The 18,375-nt window shown below is 34.3% G+C and overlaps 2 protein-coding genes across 2 annotated transcripts; both read right to left on the bottom strand.

The window, feature by feature from the left end:
- Positions 1-4,406: 4,406 nt before the first annotated feature.
- LOC114742015 (probable LRR receptor-like serine/threonine-protein kinase PAM74) lies at positions 4,407-6,822 on the bottom strand. Its single transcript, XM_028930258.1, has 6 exons — positions 6,212-6,822; positions 5,610-6,088; positions 5,389-5,521; positions 5,020-5,088; positions 4,860-4,931; positions 4,407-4,518 (listed from the first exon to the last, which is right to left on the bottom strand). Exons 1-6 carry the CDS (start codon positions 6,820-6,822, stop codon positions 4,407-4,409), a joined length of 1,476 nt encoding a protein of 491 aa, XP_028786091.1.
- A 7,927-nt stretch (positions 6,823-14,749) lies between these two features.
- Positions 14,750-16,752, bottom strand: LOC114742017 (transcription factor MYB54-like). Its single transcript, XM_028930260.1, has 3 exons — positions 16,358-16,752; positions 15,583-16,065; positions 14,750-15,198 (listed from the first exon to the last, which is right to left on the bottom strand). Exons 1-3 carry the CDS (start codon positions 16,470-16,472, stop codon positions 14,987-14,989), a joined length of 810 nt encoding a protein of 269 aa, XP_028786093.1. The 5' UTR covers positions 16,473-16,752; the 3' UTR covers positions 14,750-14,986.
- Between the last annotated feature and the right edge of the window lie 1,623 nt (positions 16,753-18,375).

Raw genomic sequence — 18,375 nt, 5'->3', positions numbered from 1 at the left:
AATCTTCTTTCTCTCTGTCTCTTGGAGCCACATAAGCAAAGACAATATGCCATGGCTCCTCCCCATCAAACTGGATTCGAAACAATCCATATTGCTGTCTTTTTTCTAAACACGTTAGGCTGACCCTTGACTTGTTCCAGGCCACCCAAATTCCGCCTACAAATCCTACCCCCTCAATGGCTTCCATGTCCATAAACCCTAAACTTCGAAAGAAATTTTGGGCATTTCTCGCAGGTACTCTAGTTTCCATGATACTGACAATCTCTGGTCTCTTCATCTTAATCATCATTCTCAGATCCCTCTTCACCTCCTTTCCTCCTGCACCTCTACAATTCCAAGCTAGAATGTTTTTATTCATGTTCATTAAGAAGGAATCAAAAGATTAATCAACCCGCATCTCAGCACTCTCCTCCACTGCTTCCATAAACAACTCATCATTATCTCTTTCTTTATCTGGCGGCTTCCCCCCTTCTTTATCTATCCAAGCCTCCTTGCTCTCAACCCTACCCTCTCTGAGGCTTATCACATTCGGATCTAGTTCTTTTAAATAACCCCTCTCTTGCTTCCCCTCCTCGCCTTGAGGGGCTTCCCTCACATCATCCCCTTGTGTATTACCTTCCTTTCCACTCTTATCTAACCACCTATTTCTTGCCAATACCGTGTTCACAGGAACAATTACCCTTTCACCACTGTTACTCTTCCACTCCTCAACCACTTCTTCCCACGTTCTATTGTCAACTGTTCTATTCTTCCTCTTTCCCTCAGTGGCAACCAAGGAAACAACCAGACTTCTATCATTTCCCACTACTTCCTCCATCCTGTCCAGCTCCTCAACCTCCAACCCATTAAATCTGGATTGACCAGCTCCAACTCCCCTTGAAGAGACAAAACCTCTTCTCTCCATTCCTGCTCTCCTTGGCCCCCTCCTTTTCTGGACTAAAGTCCATTCTCCATAAAGGCTCCTAGATCTATCCTGCCCTTTGCATTCCTCCATTCCCTCATTCATCTTACTCGTTTCCTCCACTTTGTCTGCACAATCCTTCTCACTGTGCCCATACATGCCACAGTGATAGCATAGGGAATGTAAGCCTTCATATTCAACATTAGACTCCCTTCCTTCAATAAGAAACTGAGGAAGTAGAGGTTTAGACAGCTCTACCTGCACTCCAATTCTTGCAAATTTCCCTCGGGTCTGCATCAGTGTAGTTGCGTCAACCTTGACTGTTTTGCCTATTTGATGCCCAATTGCCTGCAACACAGTTTCCTCATAACATTCTAGGGGTAGATCTAAGAGTCTAACCCATACCAAGACCTCTTCTAGCACCTCCGTCAACAGGTTAAAACTACCTCTCCACTCCCTTACAGTCAAGTAGTGATCTGCAATAAGCCAAGGGTCCTCACTCAAGGCTCTATGGTAATCCTCCCAGTCGGGGAAATTTACTACAAAGAAATCATTCCTTAGATCCACCACTAAAACCGTTCCTAGTTTGCCCAAAGACTCTGCAGCTTCATCTCCATCGATCGCAAGCTAAGTCTCCACCCAAGTAATTGACAATTAGACTTTAGCAAACGGCTTCCTAAGTTTCTTCCACCCCTCCTCCGAAAACCAGTTCAGGAATCTTCATATTCCCCTTTAAATGATGCACAATTGTAATGCCGAAGTCATCTAGACCTTCTTCCTCCATCTGATCCGTCTCCAATTCCCCCTACTCTCACCCTTCAATTTATTAGTGTAGGAGACAACAGAGCCATTCTGCTCCTTAATCCTGACCTTCGCACCTCCTCTCATTTCTTTGTTCTCTGCAGTAGGTCCGATTTATCCGCCGCTTGACATTCATGGAGCATTGGAAAGTCCGCCAAGGTCAGAGCACGGGAGTTCGCCATTCTTGATAAAGACGTGTTAAAACTACCATTTTGATAGAACCTTTAATATGTGCAACTATTACAAAGACTATTTTGAAAAAATAGATAAATACGAGAGACAAAATAAATTAAATAATATCAAACTAGCTTTATATTAAAAACCGAAGTACTATTAACAAAAGTTAGAGGGTAAATAGTTGGCATAAAAAAAGTTTTTTGGGGGGGGTAAATGATGGATGGAATGACACTTTTTTTTTTTTTCCTTTCTGCCAATTTCTGCCAACCAGTAGAATAGCACGTTTTAATTTGATTGGAAAAAAGGCATATTAAGTATATATAAATTTATAAAGTATATAAGTTCTTTGTTAATATAAATTTTAGTCCCCTAAATTTAGGCCTATTTTGGTATTAGTTCTTGGAATTTCAAACGCGTGGTATTAGTCTCTGAAATTATGTCTGTTTCAAACCGTTAGTCCCTGTCCCTGAACCCTTGACACCATTAAATTCTTTTGAGATAGCATTAACACCGTTATATGAATGAAAAATGAAGGACAGCCTCCCCTATTTTAGTACCAAAAAACAGAGGCATTTCCATATCTTATTAAAATGTTGTTTTTAGCATATGGAATTTTGTTGCAAACTAGTTTTAGGAGCCTCATATTATTCATTATCATTCTTTATTTCTAGAAGCGTCCCACCAACCATTAACGCCGGCAATATGGCGACACCGTCATCATGATCCACTATAGCGGTGTTTCTTTCTTTGAAACCAGTCAAGAATCGGGTCAGAATTCTCTCCATATAATTTACTTTGTAGATTGTTTCATTAAGGTATAAATAGCTTAGTATGAGAAGATCACCTAGGGTGGCTTCTTCAGGCTGCGATCCTATCTTCTTCTCCAGCACATCTTTGCCCGATTAGGAAACATCCAATCTTTCGGTCATACAAAAAGATGCCTAGTTGTTGTAGAGGACCCAGGGCTCTTCTCCAGGGGCAGATTTGAGAGTATAAACTCCATCAGCTCATTTTGTTCAGCCTCTACAACTATAGACAAGGACAACGATGATGACGACATTAGTGATCTTTAACTCAGACTTGAGGCACTTGGAACATAGTTCTTTGCATAAAACATGAGGCAGCTCTCTGTATATCTGGGGTGGCATGAGCCAATAAGAGAGGAGAGCTTGCTTAGATATGATGTTAAAAAACAAAACACAATGTAAATAAAGCAAGAACCATACCATTGTTTAGCAACAACATTATACCCACGGACGAAATCATTTGAACAAATAGCAACACAGAGAAATCATATACACAGTTTCTTAAACTTCATACCAATGGGTTCAATAGAAATAAATCAAAACAGAGCACCCGCAAACACTGACCACAGAAGCATTTAAAGTGAAATATTTACTCAGTTAAACTCAAATGCATAATACAACCCCAATGTGATGACTTTTTCAGATAGAATGCTAGATGAAGACGAGGAACATTTCAATCAATATATTCACAGGCTCATCTTTCCACGAAAATTGCAGCACTTACCTTTCAACACAAATGGTTCGAACACAATGCTAAATGACGGTTTGTAGAATCTTCGTCACCTTTCAACGAAAAGAAGCAAACAAAAATTACTCGTACACCGTCTTCCCACTACGCCAGCGACGGCCATGTCAGTAATCGCCGGCACTAAGTGGGTCCTCTTGACTTGACCCTTTCCCTTTTGTTTTTTCTTCAGGCGTCTGTGCGTGTGGGTGTGTTTGGCTCTATTGTGTGCGTCCGTTTTGCATCTCCTGGTGGTTACTTTTTCTTTCAACTCTGTTCAGGTCATCAAGCCACCTATGTGTCCACCTCATAATATAACGGTGTTAATGCATCTCAGAAGAATTTAACTGTTTTAAGAGGCCATGGACCAATGATTTGAAACAAACATAATTTTAGAGACCAATACCACACGTTTGGAATTCCAGAAACCAGTACCAAAATTAGCCTAAATTTGAGGGATGAAAATTTGTAGTAAACCTTTCTTTTAAAATAGTGTCCATTGTCCCACGCAACAACATGTGATAAATTAAAAAATACAGTATTTTAAATATTATTCAAAATTACGAGGACAACTTTATATAATATGTTTAATTTGTTCAATATTATTTAAAAAGTGATTTATAAAACCGATGATTTTAAATATCGTCGTTCATTTCACAGATGCATGATCCATCAAAAGCGAAGTACTGGCTCACTCGGGTCTCGTGTGGTTTATGCTCTGGCTAAACCATATTGGCATGGGTTCTAGCTGGTAGCTTCTATCAAAAGCAAAGTGAAACAAGTTAAAATCTTCGCCCGTTTGGAACAGCTTAGCTTTTCAATCGTGATTTATAAAATATAAGATAAATATATAAGAGAAGTTTTGTCTTGATATAAGTAAAATGTGTTTATAGGTGCTTTTTAAATGTTATCCCAAACAGGCCCTTCATTTGAACTCAAAATGAAGCCACATTGCTACAATTCCTTTACATGTTGCAGAGTAATTCTCTACATTATTCTACAAGTTCTTTAGCTGCAGCAGAAACAACGTAACAGAAGCAATGACAAAGAGAGTATGGTTGTCAACGTTGATGCCACCTTCCTGCTCTCTGTGCCGCTTGATCTCACACCTGAACCAGAAAATGGTCGTTCAGATGGACATGACTTGCCCGATACGCAATTACCTGTCACACTGATACATTGAAAGAATCATATTAGATTAACAGCTAACATGCAGAGCAAATGATGATCCAGAAAATGGAGAGAGAACGCTAGAAAAGTTCTGCAAGAGAGAGACCATGGTATAGATAAACTCACATTAGTTTTAAGTTTTTATTTTGAGATAGCGATTTGGGTATGGTTCCACTGAATCTATTATCTGCTAAATTCCTGGTGAAACATAAAGAAGTAATATCAAAGCTTGTTTCAAGCTGGAAGTACTGCATTATTTGCTTGTGGTATTGGTACTCACAGCAATTTCAGTTTTGGCAATGAACCAAGAAAGCTGGGGATTGGTCCAAACAAGCTGTTATTATGCAAATCACTGCAAGTCTTACAGAAAACCAAAACATCAGGACACAGAGGCTACATGAATCAGAGTCTATATTTTGGTGTTTCATCCCTCAACTCACATTGTCTCAAGTTCAGTCATAGAACTGAGGTCTGGGAGCATTCCTGATAAGCCAAAGCTTCCAAGATTCCTAGTTTCAGGGCAAATACAAAAGGCAACACCGTTTGATCACTCAGCAATAAGTTACTTCAATTAGGCCAGATACACAAAAGATGTGCAGAAACACAGGTCAATCATAAAGGTTGGCACGTAAGCATGGCATGGCACCTTTCATTGTGACATACCTTGTAATCTAGCATGCTTTCATTCTGATTTATTAACAACTTGGTATAAAATTTTTTTAGTAGATTAGATTTACCAGTTAACATTTGTCTAATCAATATCCATATCCGTATAATTCGACTAGTTTAGTTCAGCCAAAAAGACTAACAATTTTGTGACACGAGGTGAGGCATCAGAATTGCATTCTAGCCATTCCCATGAAAATGAAGATGGAAGACAAGGGTCGCCACTCCATTTCTGAAGAACTTTAAACTCCCTCTGCAGTGCTGCCAATCTTTTCACTGCAAAACCAAAACTATTTCAGAATGACAGATGATGACACTAACAAATATAATACCTACTGAGTTTGGACTAAAATAGAAGTCAAACCATCATCACTGTTAGTTCCATCTGTAAGTGCACCACTAACAGTGTAGACTTCGTAGGCATTAAGCAGAGGAGGAAGATTGGAACTCTTGGCTGCAAAAACAGCCAGAATTGTGTTTGAATTCGCAGTCATGTTTGTGATGTGCAGCTCTGATACAGATCCAAAAGGAGGGACGACTAGTTGTGAATAAGGAACTATGTTTTTGTAAACTTGAACAGATCTTGTTTGGTTGGGAAGAAGGCGAGTGATTTCAGAGAAGTAGGCTGTGATATATACAGATTCACCGTTGGTAGGAAGGTCTGTGTTAAGAACAATGCCCCTTGAAGTTCCTGTGGTTTTGATTGCAGTTCGAAGAACAGTAAGAGGTGGTTGATTTTCTGCTTTGCTGGTGTCAATCGATGGAGCTTTGTTTACCACATTGTCCACAGAAAAGAACCCACCTTGTGCTCTCCAAATCCGATCATAAGCATCATATGGATACCTATCAGTTTTCAAGAGATGTTTTGTCAAGGTTTCAAACATGAAAAAACCTTATATCTGCCTAAGTTCTTTTAATATAAGGAAAAGTTGGTATAATTTTAAGATAAGGAGCATAAGAATATACCTAGTGCTGAAATTTGCACCAGCATTGACTCTGTTAGACAGGAACAGAGCACGCCCAGAATCAACATGACTGTACATGCTCATCTCTAAGCTTCGAATCTCCAACCCAGAAATGAAAGGAACCTGATCCTTAAATATCTGGGCAACACAAACACTGGTCGTGTTCTTCTTGTTAACATAAATGGCCTCATGATACACACCTCTCACACCCGTAGTGTTTACAGTGGCCCAGAAATTGCCGTCAAAGTGAAGGTCAAAGGTGGGAGGAGAGTTTTTGCCGTCGTAGTTTCCATAGAAGAAGCTTGCTCGAACCAGAAGCTTCTGTCCCTTAACGACGTTGACGGTGTAGCAGTTCTTCTTGAGGGTAGGGAAAGCTCTGAGGGTGGACATGGCAGTTCGGCTCATGTACCGAGGCACCGGGTCGGTGTATTGAACGACGTGGGAGTCTCCGTTTTGAACGTAAGAATAAACATCGGGGAGCCATAGGAAGACGCCGTCGGCGAAGGTAGAGTTTGAACCACAGTCGATGTTGACGAAGGTAGGGGATGATGAGAGAGAGGGAGATAGGGCTGCGAGAAGGAGAGTTAGAAAGAGGATGAAGACGATGGCCATTGTTGGTGTGGCTGTATGGCTTACATGCTCCTGCGGACGATGCTGCGTGTTTATACACACACGCGCACACACACATACATACATATACATATACATATACATATATATATATATATATATAAGTTGATATTAATTTCACAGGTATGTATGCATCCTTTTTCTTAATGAATTGTACGGAGTGGCTTTATAAATTATATTTATATATTTATTATTTTAGTATATTACGAGGTTGTTGCTTGCGAAGACCACCTAAGGCGAAGATGGGAGACCTAGGAATATTGCTTATGTTCTCTTCAATATTTTTAAAAGTGGTTATAAAAAAAAGTATATTAGATTTGGATAACTTAAATTGCAAAAAAATAAAGTTAGAAAATACTTGTGTGTGTATATTCTTCTTAAATATATTTTCATTAAAATATTTTCACAAAAAAAAAGAGGTTTGAAAAATATATATTAAACATACAAATGGCAGTGTTGCTGCAAAAACAAGTAATCACAACGAGGTTTAAGGTAGTAGTTGACTGAATATATGATCTAAATTATAAAGACTCAACAACGGCACGAATTATGCTGATTTTGATGAAATCCAGCTACTATAACGTGCGAAGAGCTGGCTTAATCCAACCAAGTTGTTCATCGTTTGATCATTTCATGCATATGGGGAATCTTGAAGTAAGCCAGTGTTGAATTTGAATAGAAAGCGAGCTACTTTTGAAGATCAACAATAATTGCAAAATTAAGTTATTATTATTAATATCAATTAAGAAGAGATAAATCTAAGAGTCCGTTTGGTATGAGGGAAAATGAGAGGAGGGGAGGGGAGAAAAAATTTTAATGAACTTGATTTAAAAAATTGAAAAAGTGAGGTTAAGAGCTTTTAATTAATTTTTATTTTTTTATATTACTTCTTCTTTTTATTAAAATTTCAAAACCTCACTTCTCTAATTTTTTAAATAGAGCTCATTAAAATTTTTCTTCCCCTCCATTTTCCTCATACCAAACAGTACCTAAATATACAACTAGTCTATGAGCTTGTATAGAAATAACTTTTTTAGTTGTGACTTATGGAATAACACGATAAGTATGTAAATTTTGAGAAAAGTTTTGTCTCAACCTATATGAACGTACTTATAAGTGCTTATAGATTGCAGCTCCAAATAAGCTCTATATAATATGAGACTTCAACTCCTGTAATTGGTTTTTTGATTACCCTCAATTCATTAGATTCCACCAAAACTAGGGTCTGGATTTTTTTCTTCTTCTTTTGTGCCGTGTCAGAATCCCATCTAAAAGATGAAGCAAAAAATAAAAGTTCATACTCCGCTGGTCCTAAATGTAAAACCCTTATACTAATGTGTATAAAGATTTTATATTTAGAACCGGAGGAATACTTAATATTTTGTAAAAATAAATAAATTTAAATAGTTAAAAATTCACATGCACAAAAATTTAAAAAATAATTTATAAAACATTATAGTAATAATTTAGGTGAAGTTAGGGTATCTCCAAGTCGCATTGGACTTGATACTAATCCTTTCCAGGTTGGGAGCAGTTAAGGAATATCCCTCCCAACAAATGCACTTCCCAGTAAAAGCCAGATGCTTCATGAATGAGGTTGTTTATGGTTTGGGATGGTTAAAATGGTTTTGTCTTTAAGTTTATAGCTTACAAACTAAAGTTTGTGAATTTTAGAGAAGGTTAATATGCTCTTTAGTCTCTCAAATTTATCCTCATTTTGGTTTTGGTTCGTTAAGTTTCAAACTATAGGTTTTGGTCTCTTGATGGATAAAATGGTCCAAGTTTTTAGTAAATTATAGAGACCAATGTTTTAAATGAAAAAAATTTAAGGAATCATAATCTATGGTTTAAAATTTAAATGATCAAAAACCAAAATAGGGAGAAACATAAAAGAGTAAAAATTATGTTAGCCGTATTAGAGAAACAACTTTTAAGAATGCAAGCCATTCTGCATGGAAATGAGCTCTTGACTCCTTTGAAATCACAAATGAAAAAGAAAACATAAATCAAATGGCCTTGCTAATTGCTATTGCTACCTCAGCACAAATTTTGAGTAAAACATGGCTCATAACATGACCATGAGCATATAGAAGCCATATTTGTCCCAACGAATCGAAAAGAAGAAAAACTTTTCCTCGGCATTATTTTATCGAATACCTTTTTTGACCAGGGTTTTATCCAATACCTGGTGGGCATGGTTTAAATAACATACTCTTATAGCCGCTTTGCTTCTACAATCAACCAAAATTAGCAGCCACCGTCGATTTTAACATCAATAAGAGCACAAAAATTTGACACTCAATTCCTAAGTCAAGGTTTTCCAAGCCTTCCATGTAGTTCCACTCCTATGCATGAAACATGAAAAATGGCATTCAAAAGGAAACGAGCAAAGCTGCAAAATAATAAAGAGAGCATAAGAAAGTAGAAAATTGTCACGGAGAGCTCCGTATTTTTCCGATACTATCACCAGGATGCTTTTCCATGGCTTTGGTTTGGATTTTTTATTTCTAGAGGCTTGCAGACTGAGAAAAGAGGTAAGAATGGTTGTTACCAAAGACCCCAAAACCCCTCACTATTGTCCACAATTTTCGAAACCTCCACAGGAAAATAAAAAGATAAGCAGAACCCAGATCTTATGCTCAGTTATCAGATCAAAAAGTACAGACGAAATAAAGCAGAAAAACTCTCATCATGAGGAACATAGAATTCTCTGGTTTTATGCTTACCCCCGCGGCCGCCGTCAAGAAGGGATACAACCTTTTGGAGACGTCTTCTGCGCTTTATGCAAACCTCTGTCGCCGTCGTGGCCTCTGCTACTGGGATTAGGCTCAGTCGCCGTCCCCTGTTTGCTCTCACGTCTTCTCTGTCATCAGGCCTCTGTTATTCCCCGGCGCCTTCTTCCTCCTTTTACCGAAGGATAATTTCGTCATTTCCGAAACATATATATATTACCTTGATCCTAATTATAAGACCTTATTTGTAGATAATAAATAAAGTTTTATAATCAAAATTGGAGAATTGGAGATAGTATTTGAAAAAATGATAGAAACATACCTGTTGAATTCTAAAAAAATAAATAGGTTAAACTGACTATTTTTATCATTTTTATCTGTCAAAATCACCTAATTATCGTTTTAAGATTTATGAGGTATTTTTTTTGTCATTCTGCCTGTATATTTCAACTGAGGGGCGAGGTGAGGGCATTGCCGATTTGAAGTACTTTTACACAATTAACTTTTTGGATGGGCCCTTTCAAGCAAATTTCCCTTGCGATTATGAAAGTTGTGATTGTTGTCCAACTCCGCCATATCACGTATTGTGTCACCAAAAGACAGAATTTTAAGTATTAATTAAAATTACGAGACTTGTTAGCTGTTATATAAGGTTTAAGTTTAATTTGTTAACTTTTGTGGGCAAAAGAAAAAAGTTTGTTAACTTTTATTAGAAAAATTAATGTCTTCTTACTTAAATTTTTAAAATTTGTTTTTATTTTCATACTAAACGTTTAAAAAAAAAATTAAATGTTATTACGTACATATAGTGTCCAAGATATATCTATCTATCTATATGAAATGTTACAAAATAAGCACACATCAAGCGATTCTGTAGTTTCCTCAAGTCATCATATAAAAAAACTAGGCAAATTAAAATGAAGATAAATGCATAGAGATCCTCTTTATTAGATCCCCCTTAGGGTGTTTCTATGGGCCTTTGATCATGATACTAATCACTACATGTATAATACTGTTCTGAATCTTAATGTAAAACTTATTTAACTAATATAAGTATATTAAAAAAAGTTAAATAAGTTATTTAATTATAATAAATATGATATGCTTTTTCTAAAACATGCTATTCATCTTCTTAAACATCCTTCCTCCCTTTCGTATTTGATTATTATTTATGAAGTATCAATAGGGGTGATTTGAAAAAATTTAATCATTATTAAAAATAGATCTTATATTCAGAAGCAAAATCAACTTAACAATTATATCTTATATTAAGGAGTAAAAGAGTATTAGATTCGTATAACTAAGTTATTTGAGATAGCAATACAAATATAATACTCCCTCCAGTCCTAAATATAAGACTCATTTTGTAGTGTAAATTACACGATAAAATGGGTCTTATATTTAAGACCGAAGAAGTACTACATCCTATTCTAAATATAGAAGCCGGTTTGTTTTTGTTCTAAATATAAATTTCAATTTACCTTGTGTTCTAAATTTATAATTTTGTTCCTCAACTTATTCATATTAATTAATTGCATGTAATCAGAACATTATTTTCATCAAGAGACAATTATTAAGTTATCATAACATAATGTATATATGATTTAAAAAAGACACACGTGTATTTGTTATAAATAATTAACTTAACTTTTTTTTAAATATTTGTAAATTAGTTACCAGCACTTAAAGGAACAATATATTGTGCTTGTTTTGTAAGACATTTGAGGGAGGAAAAAGTAGCTTATAGATGTAATAAGTTTATAAATTTGGGAGATGTTTGTCACAGCTTTTGGTCAATCTGACTTATAGATCAAAAGTTATTTTTTTAAGTAAGATTGCAAAAAGCAGTTTTTTAAAATTAAAAGATATTTTTGCCCTTATATTTATGTTGTTCTTATATTTCTTTCTATATATTTCTTGTGCTTCCCAATCAGTTTTTAGTTATTTATTTTTAATATTATCTAAAGTAAAAATAATTTTTAACAGTTTTTATAATATTTTTAATTTTTAATATTTTTTTAATTTTATGTTTACATAAATTATGCAGAGTATATCATCCAATTAATTATGTAATATTATTTGGTTCAAAAATTTTCACATTACCATGATTTCTAATTTAAATATATTTTATTCATTAAATCTAACTTCTTCCTATCATAGTAATTTAAAATTATTATATTTTGTAAATTCATTTTTTAATTATTTTTTTATTACTTAATAAAAGTTATACTCATTTTGGTCATTTTACAAACTAAACTTACCTATTCAAGTATAGTCCAAATAGTTGTTTTACTTTATAAACTAACTTTTATAAAAATCAATCTAAATATAAATTACATTACTCAATTTAACTTTTACTCAATCTTATTTCTGTAAAAGTCAAATTGAAAACAAATTACTTTTTCTATGACCAATTCAATTCAAATGGAGGGATTGTGTAGTCTCATGAACCTAAAAGAGGTGCCTTGAAAAAATCAGCATGGACCAAGCTAGCTAGTAATCAGTTAGGAACACATAAACACTAATATCCATTTAAAATTCAACGTCACTAAGAAAGTCATGATGATCAAGGGGAAGAAATTAAAGAAGAAATTTAATGAATGAATGAAACATTATTTCGACCCATAATCATGGATCGGGAAAAAAAGAAAAAAGAACATGGATCATATCAAAACAAAAGGGCATAGTTATTTACGAGTCGTTACATCGATCATATGACTCAATGTCGGCTGCCACAGGTTACGTCACACTCCCCCAATTTGGTCCATAAATGACATTATTAATTAGAGAGACTAATCTATTTGGGGTGGTTAAAGATGTTGCAAAACGACTAGGAATCACAATCTTCAAGGATTATATATATATATATATATATATATATATTTCTATATATTAATCTCACTCGATGATCAGTAGTTAGATTATTTAATTTGATCCCTCCACCATCATGCCCACTCTGAAATTTATAGTTGAAAGTATAAATATATTATAGCACATGGTAATCAACATCAACATGAATAAATGTGTATTGTGATGACCATGCTGTATAACCTTGCCATAACTATTCGTCACTACTCAGATTTTTTTGAATTGGAAAAATTGTTCGCACTACTCGACGTATATTATTATTTCCCATTATATGTGGATTCATTTGAATTTGACACGTCATGAACTCATAATATTATTTTGAGGAAAAAAAAAGGATGTATTGTCAAAAACTGCATACTCGGCTTCGTTCATAAAGGGCAAACAAATATAATTTAAAGCATCATCAACATGTCAAAATATGAAAAAGTAGGTGACGCGTTTCTAAGAAAATATATCTCAGATATTTCTTAAAGGAGAATACAAATTCAATTTTGATTTCCCAAGCCTTTTGAAACGTAGTATCTATACAATCACATACGTACGGTCACATGAAAAATGACATGAAAGAATGTGACTTTAATTTGTAAGGTTCACATGTTAATTTTACACTCATAATCCTTCCCCTCCTCCTGATTGATAGATTCTTCTCTTCCGATCCAATATGCGTCTTGGGAAACATGTTTGGTCTTATTAGTCAAAACATAATTTTGATCAAGATAATAAATATACAAGAGTCCCTTTAGCTCAAATTACAAAAAATTCATATCTAATGGGTTTCCAAACATATTACTCCATTTGATTTTAAATGTAAGAGCTAGCTAGATAACTAGCTAATTTATAGATATTAAGAAAATTTTAAGTTAATTATTTGTAAAATATGTGTATTGATTTTTTTTTAAGTATCCATTTTAATTATCAACATCGAAAATTACTCCCCTAATAGAAAAACTTATTAATATGTGTAATCAGGATAAAAAAAATTTTAAAAAAAAAACCAAAGTGGATTGGTGTTTTACATTTAAAACCAATACAAATATCTTTACTAGCTCTTACATCTAGGATTGGAAAGAGTACTAAATACTACTCTGTGGTCCTAAATGTAACAGTTATTTTATAGTGTAATTTATACTATAAAATAAATTTTATATTTAAGACCGGAAAAGTACTTTTGATCTTTAATATAAGAGTTACTTCCTCTGATTCAAAATATAAGCTAAACTTTGTTGGAGGGTTTGATTTTTTTTATAAGATTCACTTTTGTCTAAACATTTAATGAGTTTTTTTCAATTTTATTTCCATATATTCTCTTTCCTCTTTAATTCATTTATTGTATTTTTTACTTATTCTCTTCATTAATAAGGGCATGTTTGAGGAAAAAAATACATGCATTACATAATTATTGTTTTAAACTTATTTTAACTAGTTTTTTTATAAGTGTAGGTGGATAAAGTTTAGCTTATATTTTGAACCAGAGAGAGTACTTAACTAATTTAGGTAGATTAAAAGTTAATTATTTATAAACAAATATAAGTTGATTTTTTTAAAGTACTAGTTTTAAATCATGACTACCTTTGGATGGAAACTCTCTTGATATGTGTAATCAATAGAGATGCTTTAGAGTAATGAAGTATAAATTTGGAAAACAATAATAGATTGAGGTTTTATATTTAGAATAAAATTCAACCCTAATTAGCTTGTATATTAAAGACTGATAGCATATCTTATTGAAGCCATTTTATATTCAATCTCAAATCGACCCCCTAGAAAAGGGAAAAACCGAAGTGTGTTGTATGTATATATGCATACTGTGTACATTCATGTGTAGAGCTGGTAATATGAGTTGAACCCATGAGTCTCACCCGCCAACCCACCAAAAATGACGGGTTAGGGTTGGCTAAAAGTTAACCTGCCAGCAAACAAATTTTTAACCCACACCGCCTAACTCACAACTTGTCATGGGTTAACTCGCTAGCCTGCAGGCTAATCTGTATTTTTTTGTATTTTTAAATTTTATTAATTATTATTATTATATTATTATATTTTACATCCTATCTAAAAAATTAAGAGAAAAATCGATATCATTTATTTGGTATCTTCAATCAAGTATTTGAAGGAAAAATAAAAATTTCATTATATTTTCTTTATATTGTACAAGGAAAAAGTATTTAAAATCAATCCGCAGCGCTTAACTCTAGCTGATCACGGGTTATTACCACTCCTATTCATGTGTGTGTATGTTCCAGAGCTACACTTCACTAAGCCATATAGAATCATTGTTCATGCCAATACCAAAAGAATTGCTACATTCCTTCAGTTTAACTCTCATACAATATCTTGACAAATAGAGCTTTCCTTAACCATATTTCTTTTTACAAGTGTGTATATATCTCCTTAAATACATCATTCTTCCTGTCAAAGCGTATATATGGACCTAATTAAAGGTGAGTAGTCTTGGTCTAGTCAGGCTTAAACTTGTTACAAGATATGTATAAATTGCATCATCAATTCTTCTTGTGCATGCGAACGATCGAAGAAACATATGTTAGCTAGGAGGTTTCATTAACAGACAAAAAATCGATAAACCGAGCACCATCACCACCATCGTCTTTGTTCTGTCTCCCTCCCACAATATTATGATGTTCACTATCTTGATTCACTTCCTCGTCCTCTCTTCTCGCATTGTCTGTCACCTCGCTTCTATTATTCGAATCAGTGTTCACTTGAAGAAAGTCGTAGAACTCAACTGATTCACTTTTATCTGCAACACTCAACAATAAGAAACTCCATTATTAGACCTCAGAATTAATTATACTACAGACAGACTTGTGTGTGTTTCCTGCTTCTCTTCCAAATGACAGTCATATCAACATTAATTAGATGTTAATACCAGAGTCCTGCGTTGTTAATTAACTAGAGATATATCCATCATTAGATGAGCATATAAACCCCATAATTAACGGAAAGATGTGTAATACTACCTCTTATCTTATTTACAAGACATCGTTTGTAATTTGTAGACTACAAAAGAGATCTTATAATTAGGATGGAAATAGTAGCTTAATTTGCAGCATACTGATTGATTACTTGACCACGACATATCCAAATTCATACTGAAGAGTAATAATTAACAGCTTATAATTACCATGAAGAATCGATGAACAGCAAGATGGACGTTGAAGTTGATGATGAAACTTGTTGGGGAATTGAAGGAAAGGGTTATAAGGGAGAGAATAAGCTGGGAAAACATTCTTGTCATAGTATTTCTGAACAAAAGCAGGAACAAGAATAGGACTAGTCGTCGTCTTTGTATGATGATCATAGTTTGTTCGACGATCCTGATGATCAGGAGCAGGATCCGATGATGTTACTGTAGTGAGGTGATGATGATGAGGGCGTTGCTTGGCATAAAGCTTGGACCTTTCTCTGCGAATCCTGGCCATCATGACGTGCCAGTGATTCTTGACAGCATTATCAGTTCGTCCTGGAAAAAGCCTCGCAATCACAGCCCATCTGTTTCCATGGATCCTGTGAGAAGCAATCAGCCTCTCTTCTTCTTCCTCAGTGAATGGAGTCCTGTTTATTCTCGGGTCCAGTTGATTGAACCACCTGAGCCTGCAACTCTTCCCTGTAACATATCCATGTTAGCCTCCTCAAGAAAGAAAAGAGAAACCAGAACCAAACTCATAGTCCACTATGTTCTGGATATCCTTAATTATAATCACTGTACATACACATACATGAACCTTAATTAACAAGTTCTCATTTAGTTTTCGTCGATTCAGTTCAATGACCTGCTAGGAGATACATGTAGTTAATTAAGTGGTCTATGATTGTGGGTTTGATAGTAATTAATTAAGAAGACAATAACTATATGTATATAGAAGGAGATGAGATGATCGGCGTGTGTATTTATTCACCTGATCTTCCTCGAAGCTTTTCAGCTATGGCGTTCCAGTTATGAGGTCCATAACGCTCCACCAACTCTCGAAGTTTCTCATCCTCGGCTGGCCTCCAATGGCCTCTACTACACATGTTATCTCCTCCCTAACTAGCTAGAAACAAATTAAGACCAAAACAAAATCAATCAAACCCTAATGCGTGATTAGGGTTTGGATATCTAATTTTGTCTTCTTCTTCCTCTTGTGCAGAAATCGATCTCCCTCTCTGCTAGCTAAAAACTCTGCAAGTGATCAAGCCAGAGAGAGAGAAGCAAGAACGAAGAACGAAGACGAAAGAGAGAGGGAGAGATTATATGGTGGGGAAGTGTTTTCCGTTAGAGAGTGGGAGAGTTTGGACAGACCTTGCACCTGCGATTGATGCAAACGTTTTGGCTAACAAACTTCTATATAAGTAACACTTATATATATATATATATATATATATAGATATAGATATACACAGAGAGAGAGAGAGACAGAGAGATATATATTAATATGGGTTTATAGAGAAGAGATAGGAAAAGAAAAATAATAAAGCAGAAAAAGAAAAAGAAAGAAAAGAGAGGTTGCTTAGTGGAGCGAGCTAGTTTGGTTCTGCTTTCAACGTCTTTAATTTCCAAGTTTCTAACCTACAACGTCTACTTATAACCCACCAAGGCCTCAGTCCACCATTTTTCCATTTTTTATTGTATACTATGCATTCCCCTAATCACATTACATTGAAACTATATCTTCTTCTTCTTGTTTTGTTTTTTTTTTTTCTGCAGACACGTGACATCAACATGTATATATATAACGTATACGACTTTGCTTCCCTTCATTATTACTGTCATATATATTCTTATAGTTATTACTCCATTGTTTCTTGTTATGTGAGAATATAAAAGTCCATTTGACGTCCAAAATCTTGCTCAAGTCCCAACTTTCTCTTAGGGTAACGTCATTTGGTGGCTAATTAAGCTGCACGTTTATGTATATACCTATATGATCAACCGGTTGCTTTAACAAATTATAGATATGTATATGTGTATATGTAAATAGAATATTAAAAAAAATTGAACATATGTAGTACCTTTATTTGATTTATGCTTATTTGCATGCGTTGCGTTATAAATTTAAATGGATAAACAAAAAGCGACACTAAAATATTGTTGGCAATTCAGTGTTTTAAAATCAAAATGTAATTCCTTTTAATTAAACAATATAAAAACGAGTTACAATTTTTTTGGTACAGAAACAAGTCACAATTATTATTTTTCTGAATTTAATCATCACTTATTTCTCTGTAAATCTATAAATTTTTCTTCTCTATATTATACTGCGTATACATGTATATATTTTTGAATTTATTATCTATATATCTCAAAGACCAAATTATACATGTAACTTCAAGAAGCACCAACAGTAATAATTAACTTATGTTTATAGATGTTGATAAGGATTTAAATTTTAAAATATGATCTCTATCAATAACACGAGTCTCGTGGAATTAATTTATTATTAGGTAATATGTAAATAATAATAATAATAATAATAATGAAAGATAGATAGATATGTGGGGTTTGGTAATGTTGTTAGACAATATATTTGGAAGGGGAGAAGGATGTTTTAATTAGGTTTCGATCAGCTTTCAGGCGTAACTAACATTACATTTTATCTTACAAACTTCACAACGGCACGTGGATAGACTACAAACTACCACCTTTTTGACTCCTACATTATTTTTTGTCCCTTTTCCCTCTTTTCTTACCATTATGCCCCTCTTTCTCTTTTCGTTTTTCATTTCGGGGCAATCCATGTAGATTATTGCTCACTAGTCATGTCTCAAATTCTTTGGTATTATGGACAAAACTAATCTACAACTTTTGGATCAACATTTATAATTGATATGCTTCTTATTAATTAATTCATTAATTCCATGCATCTAACATCTATCGACACAACCAAAAAAAAAATCCATTCATTCAAAAAGAAGGTTAATTTGGAAAAAAATATTA

This window comes from Neltuma alba, unplaced genomic scaffold (genome assembly GCF_004799145.2).
Source record: "Neltuma alba isolate B1F8T4 unplaced genomic scaffold, ASM479914v2 tig00003611_pilon, whole genome shotgun sequence".
In the NCBI taxonomy this organism is placed as follows: Eukaryota; Viridiplantae; Streptophyta; class Magnoliopsida; order Fabales; family Fabaceae; genus Neltuma; species Neltuma alba.
Note: the sequence above shows the minus strand (reverse complement) of the source record. Positions and strands in the feature narration are given on the sequence as shown.